The sequence below is a fragment of the Aspergillus undulatus genome (assembly GCF_047715775.1).
Source record: "Aspergillus undulatus strain CBS 261.88 unplaced genomic scaffold BDV17scaffold_1, whole genome shotgun sequence".
Lineage (NCBI taxonomy): Eukaryota > Fungi > Ascomycota > Eurotiomycetes > Eurotiales > Aspergillaceae > Aspergillus > Aspergillus undulatus.
Window position 1 is genome coordinate 1,617,598 of NW_027396605.1, and position 24,356 is coordinate 1,641,953.

The window sequence follows — 24,356 nt, forward strand, 5'->3', positions numbered from 1 at the left end:
GGTCATTTCTTGGCTTGATGACACTTTTTACCGGAATCGGTCTAGGCAGTCTCTAGGGCTCGTTCAGGGCTTGGCCGGTCTGGCCTGAACGCGGACGAGAGGCTTGGATCTTAGACAGACAGCCTCTGGGCCTGGTCTTAGGCAGTGAGTGCACCCTAAGTCTGAGTATAGCTAGAGCTAGGGGCCATGTCCTGCAGCCTCAATAGTGACGGCCACGGTAGCCTCGGTCGTTGGGCGTCCACCGGAGCATATGAGATGAGGCACTGGTCGCTTGGCACGTATAGTCTAGGAATTATATACCTTTAATCCCTTGGCTCCTAGCTAGCATCCCGCCGGAGGATATTTAAGAGCAACGCACCCTAAGTGTGTGCTTGGAGCTGTTTAGAATTATCCAACGAGCCGAGACCACTTTGCACAATGGGATCTTCGAACTGGAGGCCTAAAGCCAGACAGGCGGACACACGTCAGCAGCTCATTCGTTGCGGAGGGAAAGACGTTGGAGGCATATAATAGACTTGGATTAACCTTGATCGACACGGGGGGTAGCTGTGGCGGCAGTAGAGCTCTGTCGATGGGTCCATGTGCTGGCTTGGGGTGCATGCCATTGCCACCCAGATGCCATAGTAGGTTCCCCGCTGGCTAAAGAGCCGCATGGAACATAAAGTCTGAAAACGGCCAAGGATACGTGGATTGAAACCCAATCTTGCAGTATCGGGCATATCAATGAGATGTGGCTTAGTCTTCAACAACATGAGAACAGCCCAGTGTCAATTCGACCAGGACCAAGATCTAAAGAGAACTCAGCCTTGCGAGCTCGTGAATTCTGACCTCATGCGCTTCTCTAACCCCACCCGAAGATCCTTGCTGAGAGATCAACAGCGTGGGGTATAACCAACTGAGGTCAGCCAGCGCACGTACCTAAGTGGCCGCATCTGGTGCAACCGAATAAACCTGCGCCGGACAATGACATCGACCAAGGGAACAGTCGCCAATGCCAAGCGTGACATGGCTATAAGAATAATCATCGTCTCACTCTCCATGCTCTTCTCATAAGCACTCAATCGCTGTATGTGCGACCTCCTTGGACCCGCGCTTCATTGATAGACATCATCTGAGAGCCACACTCCAGACAATGACTTCTCAAAAGTACCAACCACTGGTCCTACCCCCCAACGTAAACGTCGAGGACTTCAACCTCTTCATCGAAGAAATCACCAACCTTGTCGGCCACGAGAATGTCAATGTCATCACATCCAAGGACCAAATCGACGATGGCTCGTACTTGAACCCAACATACACCCATGACCCGCACCATATCCTAGAGCAAGATTACTTTCTGGCCTCGGCTGTCGTGGCGCCTCGTGATGTGTCGGACGTTCAGTTAGTTTCCAAAATATGTAAAAATTAAATGACTATTCGATTTAGTTTTGCTGACGACAATTAGGGTTATCGTCCGACACGCCAACAAACTCTCGTTCCCCCTGTGGCCCATTTCTATCGGCAGGAACTCCGGATATGGTGGTGCGGCGCCGCGCGTCAGTGGTAGCCTCGTGCTGAACATGGGGGAAAATATGAATAGGATTCTGGAGGTTAATGTGGAGGGTGCTTACTGCTTGGTTGAGCCAGGTAAGAAGCCCTAATTTTGCGGGGGCTCCATCAGGTAAACGGGTTGGTATGCTGTGCTAATTAAAGGCACGAAGGTGTGACATTTCATGCTATGCATGAGTATCTTGTCGCGAACAATTTGCGCGACAAATTGTGGATAGATGTCCCCGATCTTGGTGGTGGCTCCATCCTTGGGAATACGGTCGAGCGCGGCGTGGGCTACACGCCTTACGGGGGTAAATCACTTCGTCCAAGACCTACAAAATCTCAGAGTCCGCGGCTAACATAACTGTCAGACCACTTCATGATGCACAGCGGCATGGAGATAGTCCTACCAAGCGGCGACCTTCTCCGAACAGGCATGGGCGCTCTCCCCTCCCCCGGCTCCGAAACAACAGACCAAACCCCCTCAGACCAGCCCTGGAACAAAACAGCGCAGCTCTTCCCCTACGGATTCGGACCTTACATTGACGGCATATTCACGCAATCGAACCTGGGGATCGTCACGAAGCTCGGTATGTGGCTTATGCCTAACCCGGGCGGATATCAATCCTATTTAGTCACGATTCCGAGGGACGAGGATCTCAAACAAGCTGTTGATATTATCAGGCCGCTGCGCCTGAGTACGGCGTTGCAGAATGTGCCGACTATCAGAAATATTGTGGTCGATGCGGCTTGTATGGGGTCGAAGATTGAGTACTCGGATAAGACTGAACCATTGTCGGATGAAGACTTGGATGAGCTTGCGAAGAAGCTTAACCTGGGACGCTGGAATTTCTACGGTGCACTTTACGTGAGTAATGCTAGTCATAATTGACTGATTGAGAACCCTCGGTGCTTTGAGCTTGGTCTGGGATCGAAATTGATTCATATACAGGGCCCCGAACCCATTCGCACCGCCCTCTGGACAGTCATAAAACAGTCCTTCTCAGCAATCCCAGGGGCGCGGTTCTTCTTCCCCGAAGATACACCGGAAAACTCAGTCCTTCGAATCCGCGACAAGACACTGCAGGGGATCCCGACGTTCGCGGAACTCAAGTGGATCGACTGGCTCCCCAACGGCGCGCACCTGTTCTTCTCGCCTATCTCTAAAGTCTCTGGCGAGGATGCGATGATGCAGTACGATGTCACGAAGAAGAGGTGTCATGAGGCGGGACTAGACTTTCTGGGGACGTTTATTGTGGGGATGAGGGAGATGCGTATGTCCTTTCTTTCTCCCTTGTACCTTTCTCTCCAGTGACCTAGGTAATTGACCAGTGTTCTCTCTTTGGGTAGATCACATCGTCTGCATAGTCTTTAACAAGAGAGACGAAGAACAGAAGAAGAAGGCGCACTGGCTCATCAAAACGCTTATTGATGACTGCGCTGCTCACGGCTGGGGAGAATACCGAACCCATTTGGCGGTCATGGACCAGATCATGGGCACCTACAATTGGAATAACGGAGCCTTGTTGAGGTTCAATGAGCTCCTCAAGAATGCTGTTGACCCTAATGGTATCCTTGCGCCTGGGAAGTCGGGTGTTTGGCCGGATCGGTATGACAAGACCGAGTGGCAGTTGTGAGAGCAATACTTTCTAGGGCTTCGGGAGACTTATGTTACTATGGCTGATAGCATGGCTTTTATATTGTTGCTCGGGCGGTGCTATATGCTCCTTATTATATTCCCATCTTCATGTGGGTTGGGATACAGAATAAATGATGATTACTCTGCTCAATAGGTTTTCGCTTCGAGCCATAATGGTGCCGAGCCCTAACCCTCCCCTCCCTGTATCCTAACCCAATAACCCCCTCCTCCCCAGACATACCAATGATACCACCCATCCTAATAAGCATAATAAAGCACCGTCTCATCCGCACCCCACCGCCCCCGAATCCTCCTATTCTCCCACACAAGCCAAACCCTCATCAGCCAAGCCCCCGGCCCGGTAGCAACACTCAGCGCCGCACTAGAGCTCGTCGCCATGGTATACCTTGGCTCATTGCTCGTCGGCCACATGTAGGGCGTCCAGATGAAAGAGGCCACAGCGATACAGTTTACGATTGCGAGCGAGGAGGCTTTCTTCTCTTCCAGCCTTTCCCAAATTCGAGCCTTTCGTCGAGACATGGGCAGAGGATAAAAGTGAAAAGCCACCCTTACGGCGTAGGTGCCGATTGAGAATGTTACCATTGCGACTGGGATGGTTAGCTGGTGGTAGAGGGGTGGGTATGGATGGGGTTGTTTGAGGGAGGGAGGCAGGATGCGATGGGATGGACATACAGTACCGAGTGCCGGTGTTTAGGGTTGCGCAGCCGAGGATGAAGCCGAAGACGGCGACTGTTTTGGCAACGGTGATATGCCTGTTTTAGGAGTGTAACCTGTTAGAATACCCGACAGCTTATCCTCTTTTCGAACGCACCCACTGCCCTACCCTGAACTTGCTGTAAAAGGTGTAGGAAATGGTTAACTTAACATACCACGTCCGTTCATTCAACCTCCCCAACGACCAACTCCAAACAATAGAAATAATCCCCGCAATAAGATAAGGCGGACACGTCAAAACCAGCGTGATGGTCTCATTAAACCCGAGCATTTCCACAGCCGTGGGGAAGAAATTCTTGAAGCCGTTCGCGGGGAGGTGACAATGCTGCATGGCAGTGAAGAGCCAGACCTTCGGGTCCTTTGCGGCCTCGCAGAGGCCATTCCACGTCGTTGCTTTTCCGGCATTCGCTACTGTGTCTGCCATTGTGCGTTCGTGGGCCAGGGCTCGCTCGTCAGTAGTCAGCCAGTGTGTTGTTAGGGGCTCGTCGGGCAGGATGAAGAAGCCGGTTATTGCGGCGGCGAGGGTTACGGCGCTTTGGATAATGAAAAGCCAGCGCCAATCGGCGATGCCGCGCTGGGAAATGAAAGTTAGGGTAGTTATGGTAAGCAGAGGCGGCACTGGTTTAGATAGACGTAGAATCCACAACAAGTAAAGCGAAAGAAAGAAAAAGAATCACACATCATCCCATCCATCTGAAAGATCCCCAGAGCAATAAGCCATGCAAACGCGGTGGCAAGGATATTCCCCATATAGAGAATCGACATGCGCGTGTAGAACGTCGCAAGGATATACAAGGCGCCGGGGTAGTATGGTGCTTTTGTAACGCCCAAAAAGAACCTCGTGAGAAGCAGGCCAATTTAGTTCTCACCAAGGGCCGTAAGCGCGCTGATGATCGCCCACACGGCCATGCACGACGACATCCACCAGCTGGGCCGCACCCGGGTGACGACCATGTTCGCGGGTATACCTACGATGACGTACCCGACGAACAGGATGGAAACCCATGTTTGGTACTCGGTTGAGCTGAGGTTTAGGTCTGCTTCGAGGGAGTTGAGTCTTGCGAGGGCGATGGCATTGCGGTCCTGTTGGTGGGTAGGGTAAGTAGGGTAGGGCCTGATTTGAGATTTCTAGAGACAGGATGTTGCTTACCAGGTAATTTAGAAATACATCAGCCACAGGATAGACATGATCCACCAGTCGAGCTTGCACACGGGGGCTATCTCGCGAGGATCGGACTTTGCGCGCGCTCCGGCATAGTCGCGAGCTTCTGCCCGGGGGCTTGAGGTTTTCGTTAGAGATAGGTGGTGGAATAATGACATCGTTTTTCTCCTTATCAGTCTCGTTGATCAAAGCCATGTTCTAATAGTACGAGGTTTGCGTCTTGTTATGTAGGTATGTATGGAGAGAAGGGAGAAGGTAGTTACCGGTGAGCCACATTTTAGTTTATATGGGGTTGTCTTTGTTTTTAAGGGCTCTTGGTTCTTGACGGGGAACAACTTGGTATAAAGCATGCATCCACACTTCATGGTAACGCTCTGCTCGAAAAGGATTCCTAGTGTTCTTGGGCCCAAGGAATGGATAGCTCTAGGACAGGTCAAACCTTGGTGGAAGCATAGAAACGAGCAGGGTCAGGGCGCGGCCAAAGCTGGGCTGTGGCTGGGCATTATGGAAACTACAGAGCAGGTTGAGGCAGATATTGATAGTGATAAAGACATCATAGGATACAGGATTCAATGTGCGGGGGTTCTGGGTGGCCCCGTGCCACGCGGGCATGGCGGAGGTCTCGGCGTGAGACTTGGACAACCCCCTCCTGAACCCTGAGGAACGGGAATGGGTCGAATCAAGCTGCAAGTGGCTTATTTGGCTGCAGATCTGACTCCGAGATATAAAGTGCTGGCCAGAGGTTCTTTTGCAACGTGTATGAATGACTAGACGTCTGCTGGTGGAGTTATCATGAGCTCTATGTATAGGCCGGCCAAGCAGAAGATTATCATCAAAGCACACTACAACAGAGCTCGTCTATCAGCTGAACTGCGCCGCCCGCTTCGAAGCTGAGGCCATGTTTCTGGAGATTCGGATGCCTCAGATGAAGTGGTTGATGTTTTAGGGCTCCACGAACCTTTACCAGGGAACAATGAACTCGGATCCAAGAGACCTTCCTGGATTTTAGAACCCCAAATTCCGACATAAACTCAGAATACGTTTCACTAAAGCTGCAGGTCATTGAAACGCGAACCAGCGGGGGCTGCTGCAGCTCTTGGTGGTGCCATGTTCTCGCGGTACAATGACGGTAGCTCAGATATATAGACAATTCACAAAATCTCGGAAGAAAACGGTGAGCTTACTTACTTACAGCTATGCTCGACTGAGCCGGCGAGTGAATTCCATCGTAATATGCACCCGAAAACAATCGACTAAGCTGGGCTCAGTATGACACTCCGTTTCGCATTGCCATGGCTATTGTCCTGCACTACCTACCTTTATGTTGGAAGAGCAAGTCTCAGTAAATGGCAATTTACTGCAGAGCAGGTACAGGGACTCTCTAGACTGAGTTCGTTCAGTCCTGGAAGAAGTAGAGACTCTAGGCGGCTGCGTCCTCATGGATCAGCCAGCTCATAATATCAGTGTTCTGTCTCACTCGTATCCTTGATCTCGCGGGCATCACGGCTATTCACGTCCATGTTGCAAGATATATATATCAAGTGGTTGTTGTGAGTTCCGAGTTAGCGAAAGAGAGAGGTAGTGCTAGTACCGCTGCAGCGAATTCTGCAGGATATTACGTTGTCTGGCGATGTGCCAGCATCTCAACTACACAACTACCTGCAGGTCGTCGACTAGCAATCGCAGGCTCTGCTACCGAAGTGTATAGAGTATGTACCAGCTAGCAGTCTGCTACACAAACAAACCCAACCACATGGGTGACCCTTGTCGACATTCTGCAGGGAGTATCATGTCTGCTCGGTTCGTTTCTAAATTCTGTTTTATCTGACAACCATTATTGGTCTTTGAGCTTCGTGGAGGTCCCCTGGAAGTACGTCATCATGGAATGCGACTCTGATGCCCCCCTGTTTGTTTTGCAGGTGATATTGTTCAGGCCTCTGCATACTGCGGATCCTCTGGAATGCGGCTTATGGGGAGATTGTATTCTTGACCGTTGTCGTGCAGGAAACTGTTCAAGTTTGATTCGCTTCAATGGGGCACAGTATCAGACTGCATAGCCTGGGGAGTACAATCACGAACATGGACTAGTTTAGGGATCCCAGACCGGAGATCGCTTCTCGAGGAATGCTTGCACTCCTTCTCGTTTATCCTGGCCCCCGAAAGCTGTATAGTAGAGTGACCGCTCGAATCGCTCATCCTGCCCTATCTCATCCGCTAAAAGAGGGGGTTACTCCCATGGATACCATAGATGCTCGGCCAGTCAAAGGGGAGAATTACTCACCTCTGCATATGGCCTCCTTTGCCAACCTGACAGCCGAAGAGCTCTGCGAGGCCAGCTTTGCGGCTAGACCCAGGGCAGCTTCTAAAGCCTCTCCCTGATCTGCGAGATAGCTCACCAGCCCAAGTTTCTGGGCCTCTGTGGCTGGAAGAGGCTCGTGTAACAGGATCATTCGCATGGCCTATTGTTGTCGTCAGCCATCGCCTCACCTATTAGCTTTGTCACATTGGTTCCGAGGATTGACGGACGTTAAATTTTCCGACGATGTTGGTTAACCTTTGTGTTCCCCCAGCGCCGGGGATGAGGCCAATCGTGACCTCTGGGAGGCTGAACTCCGCAGCTGATGAGGCGACGATGAAGTCTGCCTGGTTGTGCAAGTCCGTTAGTCCTATTTGCTCATGTTTCAGAGCAGACTGCCTACCATGAGTGCTAGCTCAAATCCACCGCCCAGCTATAGCCTCAGTCAACAATGGGCCTAAGTAGGGCAATTTTGGGTAAACATGCAGCTTTCCCCTCCACAGCCACAATGACAGGCTTGCGCACATTGCGCACCCCATTGCACAAATTTTCGAGATACCGTATTCGGTGAGCACTCTCCGCATCAAGCTCAGAGATTTCCTTGAGGTCCGCGCCGGCTGTGGTGGTGTTGTCTTGTTAACGGGAGTTTCCTAAGGCCTTGCCGCGTGTAGACCCACCAGAAAAGAAGCTTTGCGAGCCCGTTATTATCACAGAGCTGATTTCTCGATCATCATCAGCCTGTTCAAGTTCGAGCAGAAGCTGCCTGAGGAGGTCCTGCGACAGCGCATTCCGCTTGGCGGGGCGGTTAAGGGTCAATACCCGGGTCCGTGGCTGTGGTGTTGAAACAAGAATAAGATTCGCGCTGCCTTGTTCTTCGATCATGTTGATCATTTACTTCGATGCAGTGGAGTAGAGAGATAGGCTGAAGGGGCCAAGGCGCTGACGGGCGTTCTATTTATGATCCGTCTTAGTCAGTCCCTGTCAGCTTCAGTTGCCCTCCGGGGTAAATTGACAAGGATCGAGCCACACTGGCCGTGTGAAGGGCGGAGAGTGGTCTGCTGCCAGTTCATCTCACCTCATCTGCTCGGCGCCACCGACGATCCGGATCAGCCTGGAATGTCAGCCAACGGCGGTTCCCCGAGAAGAAACAGGGATCATCCGGATGAATCGTAGCCTAATAAATCCTGCAGCCCTACCATGATAGGCTGGTGAGAGAATGAACAAGACGACGGGGCGGAGTATATGCAAGCCGGAACTGATTTCTGCTAGCCATTGTCCATGTGAAAATACAAAAAACAAACCCGGTCTGGCCAAGACGGTACAGGGCGTGTACAACTGGCAAGGCTCGCATTGTTGTCTCCCTTGGGGGAAGGGATCGGCCTATGTGCCGATAGGTTGCAGGCCTAAGAAAGTGATCGTCTTTCTTAGTTCGTTCGTTCATTCGCTTCGCTCTGCTTCCTTTGAGAAGGCAGTGAGGGGGCTGAGTTTGCAATGAGATAGTACCTGGGGAAAGGCCCAAGCACGTTTACCAAAACGAGGTGAACTTGTTGTACTGGTCACCCCGGTATTTCCTGATAGGGGAAAAAATATCTGATTTGGATCCAGGCCAACGGACACACATTTGTGGATATTGGCCCTTGCTGACTGCAGCCTCCACGTAGTTCATCACACCCTAAACGACGCAAGGGACCAATAAAGGAAAAAAAAAAAAAAAAAGCCACCCCATCCAACCTTAACTCTTGCTGACAGAGGGGCTCGGGATGTGTTACATGGTGCCGAGACCAAAGCGGCAGATGACGAGGGGGGCCAAACCACTGGTAAAAGAATAAAGAAGGAATGGATGCAGTGTGATGTTGCAGTTGTTGCTTCCACAACCGTCCAATCCAGAACCTAAGTAGAGTCAGAACGCTATACATACATACTAACCATGACCAGGACAACGAGGGAATCTTTGATCATAAGCGGCTCCGATGCAAAGCTGTTCCATCAGTTCGGTTTTGGTCCACAGTCAACTGTCCCATTCGCTACAATCCACCAGGCGTTCATACACCATGCCATTCACCACCCCTCAGACATTGCTCTGTTGGATCTTTCCAGAGACGCTGGACCGTCTCGAGAAGTCACCTATGGGGAGCTTCTCCGCCAGTCCCAGTTCGTCGCCACTCAACTCAAGTCAAGTGGGGTCAAGCCTGAGAATCGGGTCTTGCTCCTGGTGAAGAGGAGTGCAGAAATGGTCGCTGGCATACTGGGGGTTCTCATGGCAGGCGCCCAGTATATCCCAATGGATGGGGGCGTGGTGCCAGACCAGACCCTTCAGCGCGCAGTTGAGCAATCCATGGCTACTGTTGCGCTGTGTCTTGAGCCATACAAAGAGAGGCTTCGTTCGCTGGCGACTATGTCCTCCGTTCTTGGGCTTGAAGAGCTTCTTCAGAGCGAAGCATGTTCTCGCTTTGATCTCGGCGGGGCAGGTATTCTTTGTGATGGGAGCAATAGCTCCGGCTGCTACATTATATACACTTCCGGTGAGTTCTCTTTCCCTCCAAGGATCTTTCCATATACTAATTATACCCAATTCTGGGAGACTAGGAACGAGTGGCGAACCGAAAGGAGTAGACGTGACGCACAAAAATGTTACTAACATCCTATGCCATTCTCCGGGAAACTTGGGAATATCTCGGGGCTCAAAGGTCGGGCAAATGCTATCGGTTAGCTTTGATATGGGTAGGTTCGTCATAGCTTTACAGGACATTGACTAACGGAGCTAGGCGCCTGGGAGATTCTAGGAAGTATGTGCAATGGAGCGACCCTCGTCTTGAGAGGGTCCGACTGGTGTGAAGCTCTGAGAAGAGTATGACACACACACCTCCTATCTATATAGTCACTCAAAGATCTGACGCTGAAGCTTAGATTGACAGCCTGATATGTACGCCGAGTATTCTCAGCAGGTTCAGCCCCGACGAGTTCCCTAATATCAGATGCGTGGCCACAGCCGGTGAGCCCTGCCCTCAAAGGTAAGACCTGAACAAAATTCCTCTGAACTAGAACTAGCCCTCACAAGCCGAAAGCCTAGCAGATAAATGGGCAGCATCCGGGGCGGCATTCTACAACTGCTGTGGGCCCACCGAAATCACAATCATCAACACCATGCAGAAGCACACGGCGGGCAGGCCCCTCACCATCGGAAAACCCACTCCTAATAACAATGTTTATATTCTGAACGAGGACAAAGCCCCGTGCCGGATTGGGGATATCGGCACAATTTGGGCTGGTGGCGCAGGCGTCACCAGGGGATATGTCGGCCAGCCAGACAGAACTAGAGAGAGGTACCACTACGATAGATTTGTTCATGATGGGTACGCAATCCAGCCATTTGAATTAAACTGTCTAATCACATAACAGAAGATCAATGATGTACAACACCGGTGACCTTGCGCGTTGGCTCCCTGATGGAAGCCTAGAGACCTTTGGACGAGATGACGATCAGGTTAAGATACGGGTAAGCCATGCAGTATCCTACATCTTGCTGGAAATCTATACTAACTTACAAAACAGGGATTTCGGGTCGAACTGGACGGGGTCAGTGCCTGCTTGGCTTCCTGTGCCGAGGTCCAACAAGCAACGGCCCTTATAGTCAGCGGCGAACTGACCGGCATCGTGACGCCTAGGCGATGCAGTCTTGATACATTGAAAAAGGAACTCAAGGGCAAGCTGCCGTACTATGCCATACCAGCCAATTGGCATACGTTGGATGACTTCCCTCTGACACCAAACGGGAAGGTCGACAAGCGTGCCCTAGTCTCCCAGGTCGAGTCACGGGCAGTGAGTCGAGGTCAGCCAGAGGATCGAGCCCCTGCAACAACGGAAAAAAGAGAAGTCCGTCCGAGCATAATATCTGCAGCATCAAGCTCTCTGTCGAGTCTGCAAAAGGAGCCTCTCCCACTACCAGAGAAAAAGCACAGCAAGCCCTGGCGCGGCCTCAGACACCGCATCTTCATCGTCTACAGAACGCTCTTCTCGCTGGTCTGGCTGGCAAACATCACAATGCTAATCTGCTTCCTGACCATACCGACCATTGACCGTCGTCACATCTCAACAATCGCCTTTGTCAACCTCACCGTCGCAGTGCTCGTCCGGCAGGACATGGTCATCAACACCCTGTACACGCTCTGCTGCAGCATCCCAAAGTCCTGGCCTCTCGCTATCCGCCGACGATGCGCAAAGATATACCACCTGGGAGGAGTCCATTCAGGCGCTGCAGTCATGGCGGTGGCTTGGTATACCGGTGGCATCTGCTACAATATCAACGCCTTCGCTACTCGATCTGAGTCCTCAGTACTCACTATTACCCTCTCCCTAATGGCATTGTCCATCTTCATAGGAATGATCATCTGCGCGTACCCAACCATCAGAAAAAAATACCACAACATGTTCGAGCGCGTGCATCGCTTCGCGGGTTGGGCAGCCCTCGCCATAATCTGGGTCCAAACCATGTCGTCCATCCGTGACCAGCACCGCCACCAACCTGCACCTGGAAGGTCTCTAGGCCACGAAACAATCTCAACACCCAGCTTCTGGATGCTCATCGTAATAACACTCAGCATCGCAAGCTCGTGGGTCTTCCTCCGCACTGTCCCCGTCGAGTCCGAGGTCCTCTCGAACCACGCAATAAGGCTGCACTTCGACTACACCGTCCCCGTGAATGGTACATTCACGCGTCTTTCGGAGAGACCTCTACTAGAGTGGCACTCTTTCGCGACTGTTCCTGCCCCCGAGGCGGAGAATGGGCATGCTAAGGGATATTCGCTTGTTGTTTCTCGGGCTGGGGACTGGACGGGGAGACAGATTGGGAGGGTTCCGAATAGGTTGTATGTTAGGGGTGTTCCTAGTATGTCTCCTTTCCTTCCCTCTCAGACTCAAATAGACCAGTCTCAAACTAACTGACATCGTCCAGCCTGCGGCGTAATGCGCATAGCAACCCTCTTCAGCCGGCTCGTCCTCGTGGCAACCGGCTCCGGCATCGGACCCTTGCTAGGGCACATCAAAGTCCCAACCTGCCCCTTCCGACTCGTCTGGTCAACCCCAAACCCCGGCGAAACATTCGGCAGCGAGATCGTAGACGCGGTGTACAATGCGGACCCTGGTGCCGTGGTGCACGATACGAAGAAACAGGGAAGGCCTGATCTAGTTCGGCTGACGTGGGATGCGGTCAAGGTGTTTAACGCTGAGGCGGTGGTTATTATTTCGAATGAAAAGTTGACGAAGAAGGTTGTTTATGGGATGGAGAGTAGGGGCGTTCCGGCTTATGGGGCGATTTGGGATAGTTAGGTTGGTTTGTCGGTAGGTGGCTGTGGTTTGTTTAGCGGAGATATATATATATATATACACCTTATTGGTGTGTCCGGCTATCTGGGGGCTAGGGTTGGTGGGTGTGCAAACGCAAGGATCAGATCTAATACGGTCGCCAATTCAGGACAGGGATCCAATCTCGTTTTGCAAGAAAAACGATCATCCGGGAAAAAAATTGGAAACATTATATTTCGCCATTCATGTTGAATCTCCACTCCGAAGGACAAGCAGCCGATGAGGGCTAGACATAGTATACGTAAACACCAACAAAGACATCCGACACCCAACATCCCATCCTCGATCAAACCAATGCTATCCTCCAACTCTACTCCGAATCAATAGTCTCCTTGTAAGCCTCAGCACTAAGCAACCCCTCAATCTCACTCTTATCCTTGACTTCGATCTCCGCAATCCAAGCGTCGCCCTCGGGAGACTCATTAATGAACTTCGCCTTGTCGTCGAGGATCTTGTTACCCTGCACCACTGTCCCCGAGACAGGGCTCAGAACGTCCGACGCCGACTTGACAGACTCGACGGCCCCGACGGGCTCGCCGGCGCCTACTTCGAGACCGGCTTCGGGGAGCTCGACGTAGACGACGTCGCCGAGGGACTTGGCGGCGTATTCAGTGATTCCAATCTTCGCTAACGAGAGGAACCGTTGTTAGTTTGTCTGTGTGGGGCAGGGTAGGAGCTGGGTTGGTGGTAATGAAGCTCACCAGTCTTGCCGTCATCAGCGAGCTCGATCCATTCGTGGGACTCGGTGTACTTCTTGACTTCCACTGCGGTGAAACCATTAATTAGTATTTATATTTGGTCATAAAGCAAGCGACAAAGCTCAATGGCTCTGTATAGGGGTTCAGAGTGCGATTTTTACAGAAAGGGCTCTGCGAGAAGCTGCGGATGCTTCCCCGCGGGAAACCAGCTGCGGGCGAGATCCTGCGGACGGAGCTCAAGGGGAGCTTTTGGGCGAGGGCGCGCGAGGCGAAGGGGCGGAGGACTCTTGCGGCGGCGGGCATTGTGAATATTTCTAGGTGGATTAAAGGGCGAAAGAGAGAGATTGAGGCGGGAGAGAAGGTGAGAGGAGAGTTGGAAGGAGAAATGGAGGATGATGTCGGAAGGTCGATGGGGAGAGTAGATAAAGCGCCAAGACTCGCTGATAAGCGCGTCATTCTGCCCGGGAAAATCTTCGTCTCCGCTCCCCGACAAGACACCTGCCCATTCTTTCTTTTCTTTCCCCGACGACCCCAGCCTCGACTCCACTTGCTGCGGTCCTTTTGTCGTCTATTCCGTCGCGATGCTGTACGAGCTGATTGCTGTTGTATGTTCAATTCCTTCTTGATGGTCTTGGTTCCTCAATACTAATACCCCCTAGGTCCGCCCGGGCAGTCTCAAGGAGGTCCGAGAGTACGTATCGCAACCAAGTTCTCTCATCGAGCCATCGCACCCTACGCTATAACCTCATCCATCTCCGTCGCTTCTCAAACAATCAATACATACAGTCTCAAACTAACAACCCCAGAATTGCCCGCAACGCCGGCTCCCTCGTCCTCCGCTCCGGCGGCGTAATCCGCGGCTACACAAACTGGGGTGTCTTCCGCCTCCCCAAGCCCACAACGAAGCACCAGGCCCGATACACGGAGGGCCACCACTTCCTCATGCGCTTCGATGCTGCGTCCCCTGTTCAGGCTGGTATCCGGCGCACGCTCGGGCTCGACCCACGGATGATTCGCTTCTCGGTCGTCAAGCTGGGTGATAAATTGGAGGAGGTGAAGGATGTTGAGGGGAAGGTTGAGTGGAATGATACGAAGAGTTTGACGGATTCTATCTAGGTTGGCACAATATTATCGAGAAGGGATTTGGTTCGAGATTGATGACGGGGGAAAGACTGAAGACTCGTTGCGACGAGAGCCACCACACCCACCGCTTGGTTTGGGGTTCGAACGATACACTTGCTGTTTTGATTGGGGCGAGAGATATCACTTGTACATTATCGGCATTAACGGCGTATATGATTTGTGCTTTTAGACTGTTTTGAGGGGAGCCCATCGTGCCTCAACCTGAACGACGGAAATTGCTACATATCACGTGACTTGTATCATTGTATGCCATCGGGCTACCTCAGGAGACTTTCGTCGTGCTCCAAGTGAGACTAGGTAAATAGGTAGGAACATCCATAACGAAGGAGCCCATGGGGTACTCAAAAGCGAACTTGAGGGGTGCAATGAAAGGGTGTTGGACTGCGGTGCGTAATCTGAGAGCGAGACTGTCATCGTCAATAGTATCTGCAGACTCAGTGGGGTGTGATCCGGGACAACGTCGTCCGCGTAGGTGGGTTCGACGCCAACATTTATGGTCTTCATGCCATAACACCGACCGCTACCCGTCTTCTCTACACAGACAAGCCCGCGATCCCCGCAGACAACTGCATCCCGAACTCGCATGGTTTCCAGCAACGGCTCTGCGGTAGCCGTATACGACACCCCAAGCAGGATACCCCCCGGTCCGTCATTGAGATAAGCAAACGGCCTCCTGCCCGATTTTGTCGGCCGTTTGCGTGAGCGGTTGAAACGGATTCCTCTTAATCATCCCAAGTGTAATAGCCCGGTGTCCATATCCCGTCGTTGCGGTGGGATCTTTATCCATGGCGAAGAATGAAATCGTCAACTCTGTAGACGGCGGAGCAGAGACGTCGGACTTCAACTCGAAGGGTTTCCTCGCGCCACCCCACGAGATATTACATCTTAATGTTTTTGATTGTAGTCTTTGTTTACTATATCTAGGTACTTACAGTCCCCAGGGCTTGATATCTAGCAAATGGTCACTGGGCTGCAGTTGGAGTTGCACTTGTACTCGTCATACCCGCATGAATCTGGGGGGCATGAAGTGGTTCTCTTTGGGGGATTTACTGTGAGCTCTTGGTTATAGCATTATCAACTACCTCTGGGTTGTTCGGTTCCTCATGTTCCTTGGTCAGTGGAGGAGGTGGTAGTAGTGGTGGTGGTGGTGGTGGTGGTGGTGGTAGTATTTAGGGCTACATATATACCAATAAACTCCGTATGTTTCGTCCATCAAGAATCCTCAGAAGCCTTAACAACAACCGGAAACTCCCCAGCTGGCGCACCATCATCCACTGTCCAAACCAAGCCATACACACTCTCGACACCTGTTCTCCTCCCCCAGAACTGCGCCTGCAAAAGCGTATCGTTATTAAACACGAGTTGTGATGCAAACAGCGCGAACCCAGACACAGTGCCATTCACATATGCAAGCCTGGTGATTGGTAAAACGCCAACAGCATAATTCTCCTGATCTAGGATGTACATCGAGCCTGCCTCGGTGCCGTTGGCGAACGTGGCGTTGGCGATCCAGGACTCGTCAGTTATGGAGGCTAAATCCCAGGTTAGAGGGGTGAGATTGAGTTCGCTGGAGGTGATCGAGGGATCTTCAGTGATGTATAGATGGGCTAGAGACGGGAGAGTGCTGGTGTTAATTTGGTTCGACAGCGTAGTTCAGCTTAGCTGGAAGATCCTTCTATACGCACCATCATCGACATTGTACGCAATTGGCCACGCTGAAGAGTTTGCACCGTAGGCGTAGAGAGTGGCGTTGGTTTGGCCGCCGCGCTTTTGGAGATGTTGGAAGCTTGCCCCAACGACAGCCTGGAGAATAAGAAAGGGAATGATGCTGCGATGCCGCATTTTTGAGAGTGCAATGGGTGGCATCAACAGAGAAAAGTACCCAAGCTTGATGCAATCTTTTGGGCCAAATGAACGGCCAGAAGACTTACCCTCCGTCGTATCTCTGCACCTGCGCGGACTGCATGGAACAAATCAATGTGAAGCAGCAAGAAGATACACAAGATAACCTAGCATTTAAGCATCTAAGCATACGTAAGCCCCCCGTCGAACAAGCAACCTTGTAGCCGACAGTCCTCGCTCCACCCAGCGCTAGCCTTGTGGGCCGGCTCCTCCATGACTCTATACTTAGCATTTTACTTCCGACCTCACTTCGTCATCTATCTGCCGCGTTGGTATATCTGTAAACCTCGCGAGTTAGCCTTGGAGGAGATGCGGCGTGGTCGACCGCGCGTGCGTCCCCATCAGTATCGGACTTACAGTTGCTATTATTGTTCGCTTGCGCATTCGCAGGCTACTCGGTAGGCTGTGCAACGAGCCGTGTTCAGCTATCAGGCAGGCTCGACAACCCCTAGTCATGGGTCTCCATCCGTGTATACACAGACGAGTCGATCTGCCGGCGGGTGGAGTTTAGGGCTCAGTCAGGGGAGCGAGGAGTAGAAATAATGGGATACAGACTTGGCTGGAGAAAGAAAAACGGCGCATAGCCTGTAAAACGTTCTTTCTGAATCTCATTTTAGTATACTATCCTTTTTGTTTTTGTTGGGCCCTTCGACTCCAATCCTTGTGGGTCTCGGCGTCAATATGCGTTTTTCTTCTCTCCTCGTCTCACAGTGTTTACTGCCCAGTGTCTTCGGGTCCCTTTTACAGCACACCAGAGACGCAGAATGCACAAACAGTCCTTCCATCCGGGCGTGCTGGAGCAATGGGTTTGACATCTCGACGGATTACTACGAGACGGTACCCGACACAGGCGTCGTCAGGGAATACTGGTTCAACATCGAAAACACAACAGCTGCTCCCGACGGCGTTGAGATGCCCGTGCAACTCATCAATGGATCCTTTCCGGGCCCTACAATCATAGCTGACTGGGGCGACACTGTTGGTGCGTAGCCGTGGCATATGATACCATTCGAACCAACCTTCTCTAACCCGATGACCGTATGATCCGAGTATCACAGTTGTCCACCTCCGAAATTCCCTCCAGTCCAACGGCACGGGCCTTCACTTTCACGGCATCAGACAGAACTGGACTTCCGGCATGGACGGGGTCCCGAGCATCACCCAGTGTCCCATAGCCCCTGGCGACTCATACACCTACCGCTGGCGGGCTGTGCAGTACGGCACGGGCTGGTACCACTCGCACTTCTATGTCCAGGCGTGGGATGGTGTGTTTGGTGGAATCATCATCAACGGGCCGGCTTCTGCTAATTAATGTTGATCTCGGCCTTCTCTTCTTGAACGACTGGTACCATGTGAGTAAGCAGCGAGAATGCATTGAATGAACGGGCCCCAGTCAGACGCTGAGCCAGACTGATGAACGATCCCATCCTAGGAAACCGCAGACAAGCTCGTCCTCCAAGCAGCAACGTCCGGTCCTCCCAGCGCCCCGAACGGACTGATCAACGGAACAAACACCTGGGGCGAGAAGGGCTCGCGATGGTCCACGGCCTTCTCGGCAGGGACTAGATACCGCATGCGCCTGGTAAACGCCGCAGCAGACCAGCACTTCCGCTTTATGATCGACGACCACGAGCTCGAGGTCATCGCCACCGACTTCGTGCCTATCATCCCCTACAACATAACCCAGCTCAGCATCGGCGTGGGCCAGCGCTACGACGTAATCGTCACAGCCAAGGACTTGACGACGACGACGGGCGCCTTCTGGCTCCGCGCCATCACAAAATCCGCGTGCTCCGAGACAGACGCAACCGATCTGGTAAAGGGGATTATTCGATACGATGGTAGCACGTCGAGCTCGGTAGACCCGACGACTTCACCCTACAGCTACACGAACTCGTGCGACGACGAAACACCCTCGAATCTAGTCCCGTACGTTGCCATCAACGCCTCGGCGACGTACGCGAGTCGAGAAGACGAAAACGTCGAGGTCCAAGTCACCGAGAACACGTTGCTCTGGCTGATGAACAAGACCTCGATGCACACTGAATGGGAGTACCCGACGCTCTTACAGCTCGCCGACGGGAACAACACCTGGACTGCCAAGCAGCGCATCATTCACCTCCCCGGTAGTAGTGCAAGTGAGTGGGTGTACCTGGTCATCCACAGCTCCTTCGCCCAGGCGCACCCGATGCACCTGCACGGCCATGACTTTTGGGTGTTGGGCGCGGGGAATGGAATGTTTGATATCTCGATGAAGGACAGCCTGATGCTTGTCAACGCACCCCGGACGGATGTGGTCATGTTGCCGGCGAGTGGGTATGTCGTTGTTGCGCTGAGGACGGATAACCCTGGTGTACGTGCAATACAATACCTGTTTCTTCCCTCCCCCCCCCACCCTTTCACCTAGTCGACTTGAATAATGAATAATGAACACTCCTGCTAATTCTGATTCTTGTGTCGATAGGCCTGGCTCATGCATTGCCATATCGCCTGGCATACCTCTGAGGGATTCTCCGTGCAACTTCTCGAGCGTGCAGATGAGATCGAATTTGACTATGATGCGCTGAACTCGACGTGTTGGAATTGGCGGGCGTATGTTGCTGCTGATGATGTAATGCAGTATGACTCGGATGTTTGATTCCAGTGCTTTAAATCCATGTATGATTGGGGCTTGGGACAGGAATGGCCGCGGCAGGATAACCTACCCTAGGTACCTGATATATTGCAGTCCTGTCAAAAGACCATATTGATTAATTGTTGTGCGTGTTATGACTGCGAGGTCTTGCATTGGCAGCTAGGTAGGGCATGTTTCAAGTAATTCTGACGAACCCAGCTGTGCAAGAGATGCCGGTGAATATATAGCAAAGACGAAAGATAATCTATTCAATTCACTGTCTATCACGAAAACTATAGACAAAAGATCATTTTCTAAACAGGCGGAATAGACTCACGGCATATAGGACACTGCAACCGAAGTTTCATCCAACTCTCCAGACAGGCACTATGGAAGATATGTCGGCAAGGAGTAACCATGTACGACCTCCTCGTGAGAAGCGTAGTCGCCCCGTCAGCAACGCTGCCGCCTGCGGTCCCCGGCGCTGCAAGAACAGGTACGTCAATATCCTGCATACAAATCGCGCAGTCGAAAACCGCCCTCTTGCGGTCTTTGTTTCGCTGTCTGTCGTTGTCGTCTTTCACGTCTGAATCTCGTCGGCCGTCTCCTCGGAGGGCTCCGATTGGTAGGAAGCCGGACTCGAGGTCGGGGCCTGATTCTGGGTCATCGCGGAGGATTGGGTGGTAGTCGTATGCGGGTGGGGCCCAGCCTCTAGGGACGAAGAAGCGCGGTCCGAGGATATCCTGGCTTGCAAGGATCCAGACTTGGATCCATATCCAACCAATGAAACAGAGTGCAGTTTTGTAGTCTGGACGTATGAACAGGACGTTTTCGCGGACGGTCAGGAAGTATACAAAGGGGAAGATTCGCAAGCAGCTTTGGCCAATGACGAAGTCCCATCGTAGGGCTTTCCGGCAGTTGCGCATGACGTTTCGATATATCTGTGGAACCCAGAATGACAAGTAGGCAAAGGTCAGCGACCGGGCATACCACCCACCCAGTTTGTTCGGCCAGAGGAAAGACCAGATAGACATAAATATCATCACGCAGAGGACAAAGTAGAAGCGCGCATACATTGCTCCGACATCACTCCGAGTTTCTTGTGCAGTTGGGACAGTAGAGCGATTCGTTGTGGTCGCCGTCTCCTCCTCGTCAGGAGGGTCTTGGTCAGGCGTCAGAATAATGGGTGTCGCACCGGAATCTCTGAGTCGAGCCGCCGTAGCAGGAAGAGGCAACCCAGTGGGCTGGGGCGGCGGTGCTGGAGGATTAGATCGACGGCTTTGATCTCTCCGCTCAGGGGCTTGGATAGCCCAGATTTCTATCATGAATTTCATGGCGACGTAGCTCACGGAGAGAAAGGCGAGAAATGACAGTGTTGCCATAACCAAGAACGATACAGCTGGGTAGAGTTCCAGAAAGATGAAGACTAGTATAAACGCTTCTCCGTAGGACATGGTCGCAATTGTATAAAAACTGATTCGACTTCGTGTTGACGGGGTAGAGGCGTCTTTGATCTGTCGCATGAGCAGTGTAAGTTGTCCAATGAAGGTAGCGGCAATCAGGAATACCACGTGGGCGGCGTATTTAGCATACTCCTCTGACTTTGGGCCTTTAAGATACAGTCCATCCGCTGGAGGATAATCAGGCGCTCCCTTGGTTTCAAGAATGTACCCACAGTCGGGAGAATATACTACACCTGACATGACTATCGAAGGTGGCGATGGAATCGGCGCGCCCATCGGGAATCTGAGTTCCTGCTCCATTTGGTCAATGACCACCTGGTCCGCCAAATATCCCTCTATAGCGACGGGATGCTGTTGTAGGTAGACGATATGTTCACATTTCGGAGACGCGAATTCCACCTGCTCCGTTCCAACAAGCGAGGACCAAGGGAAAAGTGTACGCGGACGATTCTGCTTTTCGGAAATGGTATCCGAGAGCGACTTGACAAGAAGCTGGTGAGAAATTTTGTACGAGTCTACTGACATCGTCAAGTGCGGTAGACTGAAAACACCACGAAACTTCTCACTCGTCGTTGTGAGGATAATTCCGCCCGTTTCAGGAAAGTGAACCCCATATAACGAGATGTACCAGGTGTTACCCCAGTACTCATCAGTTTCCACGGCCAGGGTTGCTCGAATCTCTCGAATATGGCCTTCGGGCAACTTGACTTCTTCCCCGCCTCCCTCATGGACATTCAAGTAGAACGCCCCGCTATCGCCGGTAACGTTCTGACTGAACTCGTGCGTGTAGTATTCATGCTCGAGGGCGATAGCGGTCGTATCAACTTGGGGCCTGTCGGATTCCAGCTTGCGGCGCACCCAGTCTCCACGCAGCGTCCCAGTTGAGTTGCGATAAACGGGTAAGGCTAGCTGGGAGAGGTTCAACCCAGAGGCATCGTGATCTTCCAGTCCGTCCGGAGGCACTAAGCCTGCGCCCGTAAACGCCGACCGCAGCTGGAACCGAGCCCTATCCTGGGCATCCGTCAAAAGCCCCCAGTCATAGCTATCGTTCTTTCGAGCTCCGATGAACGGGAGCCATTTATCAGCTCGTGGGTCGAAGTCCCCATATCTAGACTCGTTCAACAGGCGAAGCGCGTTCCGCTCTCTTTCAAGTTCCCGTTGATGCTCACGATCCTGCGATATTAACGGTGGATGTGACTGTGAGCTAAGGAGAAGGTAGAAGACGACCAGAAAGAAGAAGAACGAGCCGCGGTGATCCATCTTCAGGCAGACGCCGACTCCGGGGCGTCTAGAACAAACCGCCTCACGTTGTTAGAGAGGATGGCATTGCAAAGACAGCGGGTCTGACTGCCTTAAATTTCAAGAAAGAAAGGCTTCAAGGCGTGGAAGTGACGAGATAGACCAGGAAGTTGAAAGAGGATGCGGAGTCGATGATGCGATGAGTCGGCCTCCCTCGGAGTAAATCTGCGGCCTTGGTACCTTGTTCCTGAGGCCGCAATATCTCCCCGCCTCCGCGCCGCGCCTCCTGACACTGACCAGTTCGAACTTGTCTCAAACTCCAAGGACCTTGCGCTCCCACAACACTCGAAGCTGTCATTGTCACTCCCAGCGACTCGCCCGGGCATTGTGCAGTTCCTTCAAGCTAGCAGAGCACTCAATTTTTGCCTTGCGCTGGCGCAATGGCATCGAACATGCCACTCCCCATACCGCCGCGGACTCCCACTCCACCCCCCGACGAGCCTCGCAGCGCGGTCCTCCCATCCCAGCCTGTCAATCGCGATACTCTATCGCCCTTGGTCGAAAACTTCACTTTCCCGCCACGATCCCCATCCGATGCAGACACCAACCGGTTGAGTCCTACAAGGGCTTCCTTTGGCCTGGATGCTTCACAGCAGAATAGCCCCAGCGACAATGCCTCGCCGTTCAACTTTCAGACTACGACCATGGCCAAGAGCCCGGTCGTGAAATCTGTAAGCGCTTTCTCAAATATACTCTGTCTCGAGCTCGTATTAATTATTTGTTAGAACATCGGCCAACGGCGCGGACACAAATACAAACATAGTAGTATCTCGCATCAAATCTTCCTCGAACCGCCCCCAAGAGCCCCATTAGCGCTACCCAATTCACTACCTATACCAACGCTAAAAGAGTGCCGGGCGAGCATGTCCGTTGATCAGAAGCGGCGATTCTGGTGGAGCGTATGCCACATGTTCGTCGCCGCCTACACGCTCTGGAGCGCCCACGGATCACTAGCCATGACTGCCTTATCCCACCTGATCCTCTTCGACTCGCTTGGGGCCCTCCTCTGCGTAGCAGTAGACGTCCTCGGCAACTTCGAAGTCTGGAAGCGCTCAAGCATCCGACACCCATTCGGCCTCGAGCGCGCCGAGGTACTAGCCGGATTCGCAATGTGCGTCCTGCTCCTCTTCATGGGAATGGACCTCATCTCCCATAACCTGCAGCACTTCCTCGAGTCATCAGGCCACGAGCCTCACCACGACCACCCGCATGAGCGCGTCTCACCAGGGAGCGTCGACTTCACTGCCCTCCTCGCTATCTCATCAACACTAATCTCGGCGATCGGGCTCCGAAATCACGGCCGAATCGGCAAGGCCATGCGCTTTGGATACATCGAGTCCCTCCCTTCGGTCCTCAGCAACCCATCGCACTTCCTAACTCTCTCCTGCTCAACTCTTCTCCTCTTATTACCGTTGGTCTCAATCCAGCTCTACAACTGGCTCGACGTCACCCTCTCCAGCACAATCTCAATCTGCATGTGCTTCCTCGGTTTCCGACTCGTCAAGACGCTAGGATCTATGCTGCTGATGTCCTATTCTGGCCCTGGAGTCTCGGACGTCGTGCGGGATATCGAGGCAGACCCGTGCGTGTTCGCCGTTGATGATGCGCGGTTCTGGCAGGTCCATTACGGGCTTTGTATGGCGAATTTGAATTTAAGGGTTACGGGGTCCGAGGAGAATCTTGCGAGGCTGAGGGAGAGGGTTTCGAGTTTGATTAAAAATCGCCTTGGTGGAGGGTATGGAGGGGGTGGGCAGAAGTGGGAGATTTCGGTGCAGTTTGCTATTGAGAGGGTTTGAGTGGGTTTCTTTACTTTCGTCTGGATTTGATATAACATTCGGTGTGCTCAGCTCTGTTTGGTTATTACTCGACTAGACAAATATCCCAGCATTCTCCAATGATATAGATCGAGTCATTACAACTAGAATGTGAGGTCTGTGGGAATAACGCTGAAAATGACCGCTACTAAGGCCATAAACAGCCGCATTTCCACCCGTAGTTCCATCAGCGTGCTGCATCCGAGGATCTCCCTGATCAACTCCTGATCAATCACTCGACTACTCATACTCCACCGATCTGTGTACTTGAGCACCTCGCAGAAGGTTCGGGCCTTTAGCGTCAATGTCTTTATCAATTAGGTACCTATGATACCACTTCTCATTAAATATCTTCCTTCTTAAACTATTATCTCTTGTCAGACATGTTATTTCATACCCACGAGACCTACAATAACCTTTTGTATTTGTTTGCGTCTCTTGCCAAAGCCCATGACAACTACTAGTCCTCTTTCCGTCGCGACTTGAGATCCTGGTATATAGGTGCCGATAGGGTGTGTATCGGCAAGGTTAAGGAGGATGATATTGGTGATAGAACTAAAGGAAAGGTGAAGAGCTTCCATCTCTGCCTGGCTGCCGCCCTGGCTACCTCCATTATGCTTATTATTAGGTGGGCCCACTGCTGCTATTAAATTGTCTGTGGTTAAGATATATCCATGGCTTTCAGTGTCTGGATAAGCAA

The 24,356-nt window shown here is 52.2% G+C and overlaps 10 protein-coding genes across 10 annotated transcripts; 5 read left to right on the forward strand and 5 right to left on the reverse strand.

The window, feature by feature from the left end:
* Positions 1-1,080: 1,080 nt before the first annotated feature.
* Positions 1,081-3,167, forward strand: BDV17DRAFT_297082 (vanillyl-alcohol oxidase; the record flags this gene model as incomplete). Its single annotated transcript, XM_073763427.1, has 6 exons — positions 1,081-1,380; positions 1,445-1,626; positions 1,701-1,841; positions 1,902-2,398; positions 2,483-2,804; positions 2,881-3,167. The coding sequence occupies exons 1-6, from the start codon at positions 1,133-1,135 to the stop codon at positions 3,165-3,167; spliced, it is 1,677 nt and encodes a 558-aa protein (XP_073621504.1). The 5' UTR covers positions 1,081-1,132.
* A 260-nt stretch (positions 3,168-3,427) lies between these two features.
* Positions 3,428-5,261, reverse strand: BDV17DRAFT_286355 (major facilitator superfamily domain-containing protein; the record flags this gene model as incomplete). Its single annotated transcript, XM_073760890.1, has 6 exons — positions 3,428-3,777; positions 3,863-3,942; positions 4,060-4,522; positions 4,582-4,719; positions 4,774-4,987; positions 5,055-5,261. The coding sequence occupies 6 exons, from the start codon at positions 5,259-5,261 to the stop codon at positions 3,428-3,430; spliced, it is 1,452 nt and encodes a 483-aa protein (XP_073621505.1).
* A 1,894-nt stretch (positions 5,262-7,155) lies between these two features.
* On the reverse strand, positions 7,156-8,244 carry BDV17DRAFT_286356 (enoyl-CoA hydratase/isomerase family protein; the record flags this gene model as incomplete). The annotated part of the gene is made up of 6 exons (XM_073760891.1): positions 7,156-7,280; positions 7,348-7,525; positions 7,593-7,709; positions 7,766-7,795; positions 7,864-7,979; positions 8,040-8,244. The coding sequence occupies 6 exons, from the start codon at positions 8,242-8,244 to the stop codon at positions 7,156-7,158; spliced, it is 771 nt and encodes a 256-aa protein (XP_073621506.1).
* A 1,045-nt stretch (positions 8,245-9,289) lies between these two features.
* Positions 9,290-12,687, forward strand: tmpL (putative NRPS-like enzyme; the record flags this gene model as incomplete). Its single annotated transcript, XM_073759591.1, has 8 exons — positions 9,290-9,884; positions 9,949-10,083; positions 10,128-10,210; positions 10,270-10,373; positions 10,428-10,715; positions 10,762-10,858; positions 10,915-12,247; positions 12,314-12,687. 8 exons carry the CDS (start codon positions 9,290-9,292, stop codon positions 12,685-12,687), a joined length of 3,009 nt encoding a protein of 1,002 aa, XP_073621507.1.
* Positions 12,688-13,033: 346 nt separating this feature from the next.
* On the reverse strand, positions 13,034-13,724 carry BDV17DRAFT_286358 (glycine decarboxylase subunit H; the record flags this gene model as incomplete). The annotated part of the gene is made up of 3 exons (XM_073760892.1): positions 13,034-13,350; positions 13,425-13,487; positions 13,583-13,724. 3 exons carry the CDS (start codon positions 13,722-13,724, stop codon positions 13,034-13,036), a joined length of 522 nt encoding a protein of 173 aa, XP_073621508.1.
* Positions 13,725-14,002: 278 nt separating this feature from the next.
* BDV17DRAFT_286359 (mitochondrial 37S ribosomal protein bS6m) lies at positions 14,003-14,537 on the forward strand (the record flags this gene model as incomplete). The annotated part of the gene is made up of 3 exons (XM_073760893.1): positions 14,003-14,026; positions 14,081-14,112; positions 14,228-14,537. The coding sequence occupies 3 exons, from the start codon at positions 14,003-14,005 to the stop codon at positions 14,535-14,537; spliced, it is 366 nt and encodes a 121-aa protein (XP_073621509.1).
* Positions 14,538-15,776: 1,239 nt separating this feature from the next.
* Positions 15,777-16,406, reverse strand: BDV17DRAFT_286360 (uncharacterized protein; the record flags this gene model as incomplete). Its single annotated transcript, XM_073760894.1, has 2 exons — positions 15,777-16,171; positions 16,250-16,406. The coding sequence occupies 2 exons, from the start codon at positions 16,404-16,406 to the stop codon at positions 15,777-15,779; spliced, it is 552 nt and encodes a 183-aa protein (XP_073621510.1).
* Positions 16,407-17,147: 741 nt separating this feature from the next.
* BDV17DRAFT_278778 (multicopper oxidase) lies at positions 17,148-19,104 on the forward strand (the record flags this gene model as incomplete). Its single annotated transcript, XM_073759592.1, has 4 exons — positions 17,148-17,448; positions 17,525-17,733; positions 17,899-18,819; positions 18,931-19,104. 4 exons carry the CDS (start codon positions 17,148-17,150, stop codon positions 19,102-19,104), a joined length of 1,605 nt encoding a protein of 534 aa, XP_073621511.1.
* dscA (ubiquitin-protein ligase dscA) lies at positions 18,873-21,947 on the reverse strand. Its single transcript, XM_073756273.1, has one exon. The coding sequence runs from the start codon at positions 21,801-21,803 to the stop codon at positions 19,395-19,397; it is 2,409 nt and encodes an 802-aa protein (XP_073621512.1). The 5' UTR covers positions 21,804-21,947; the 3' UTR covers positions 18,873-19,394.
* Positions 21,948-22,088: 141 nt separating this feature from the next.
* On the forward strand, positions 22,089-23,946 carry BDV17DRAFT_249924 (cation efflux family protein family). The gene is made up of 2 exons (XM_073756274.1): positions 22,089-22,513; positions 22,568-23,946. The coding sequence occupies exons 1-2, from the start codon at positions 22,223-22,225 to the stop codon at positions 23,636-23,638; spliced, it is 1,362 nt and encodes a 453-aa protein (XP_073621513.1). The 5' UTR covers positions 22,089-22,222; the 3' UTR covers positions 23,639-23,946.
* The last annotated feature ends 410 nt before the right edge of the window (positions 23,947-24,356 follow it).

Coding starts and splice junctions, on each gene's coding strand:
- dscA (XM_073756273.1), bottom strand. CDS start 21,803: ATGGATCACCGCGGCTCGTTCTTCTTCTTTCTGGTCGTCTTCTACCTT.
- BDV17DRAFT_249924 (XM_073756274.1), top strand. CDS start 22,223: ATGGCATCGAACATGCCACTCCCCATACCGCCGCGGACTCCCACTCCA. Junction 22,514..22,567: donor AGAGCCCGGTCGTGAAATCT/GTAAGCGCTTTC, acceptor ATTATTTGTTAG/AACATCGGCCAACGGCGCGG.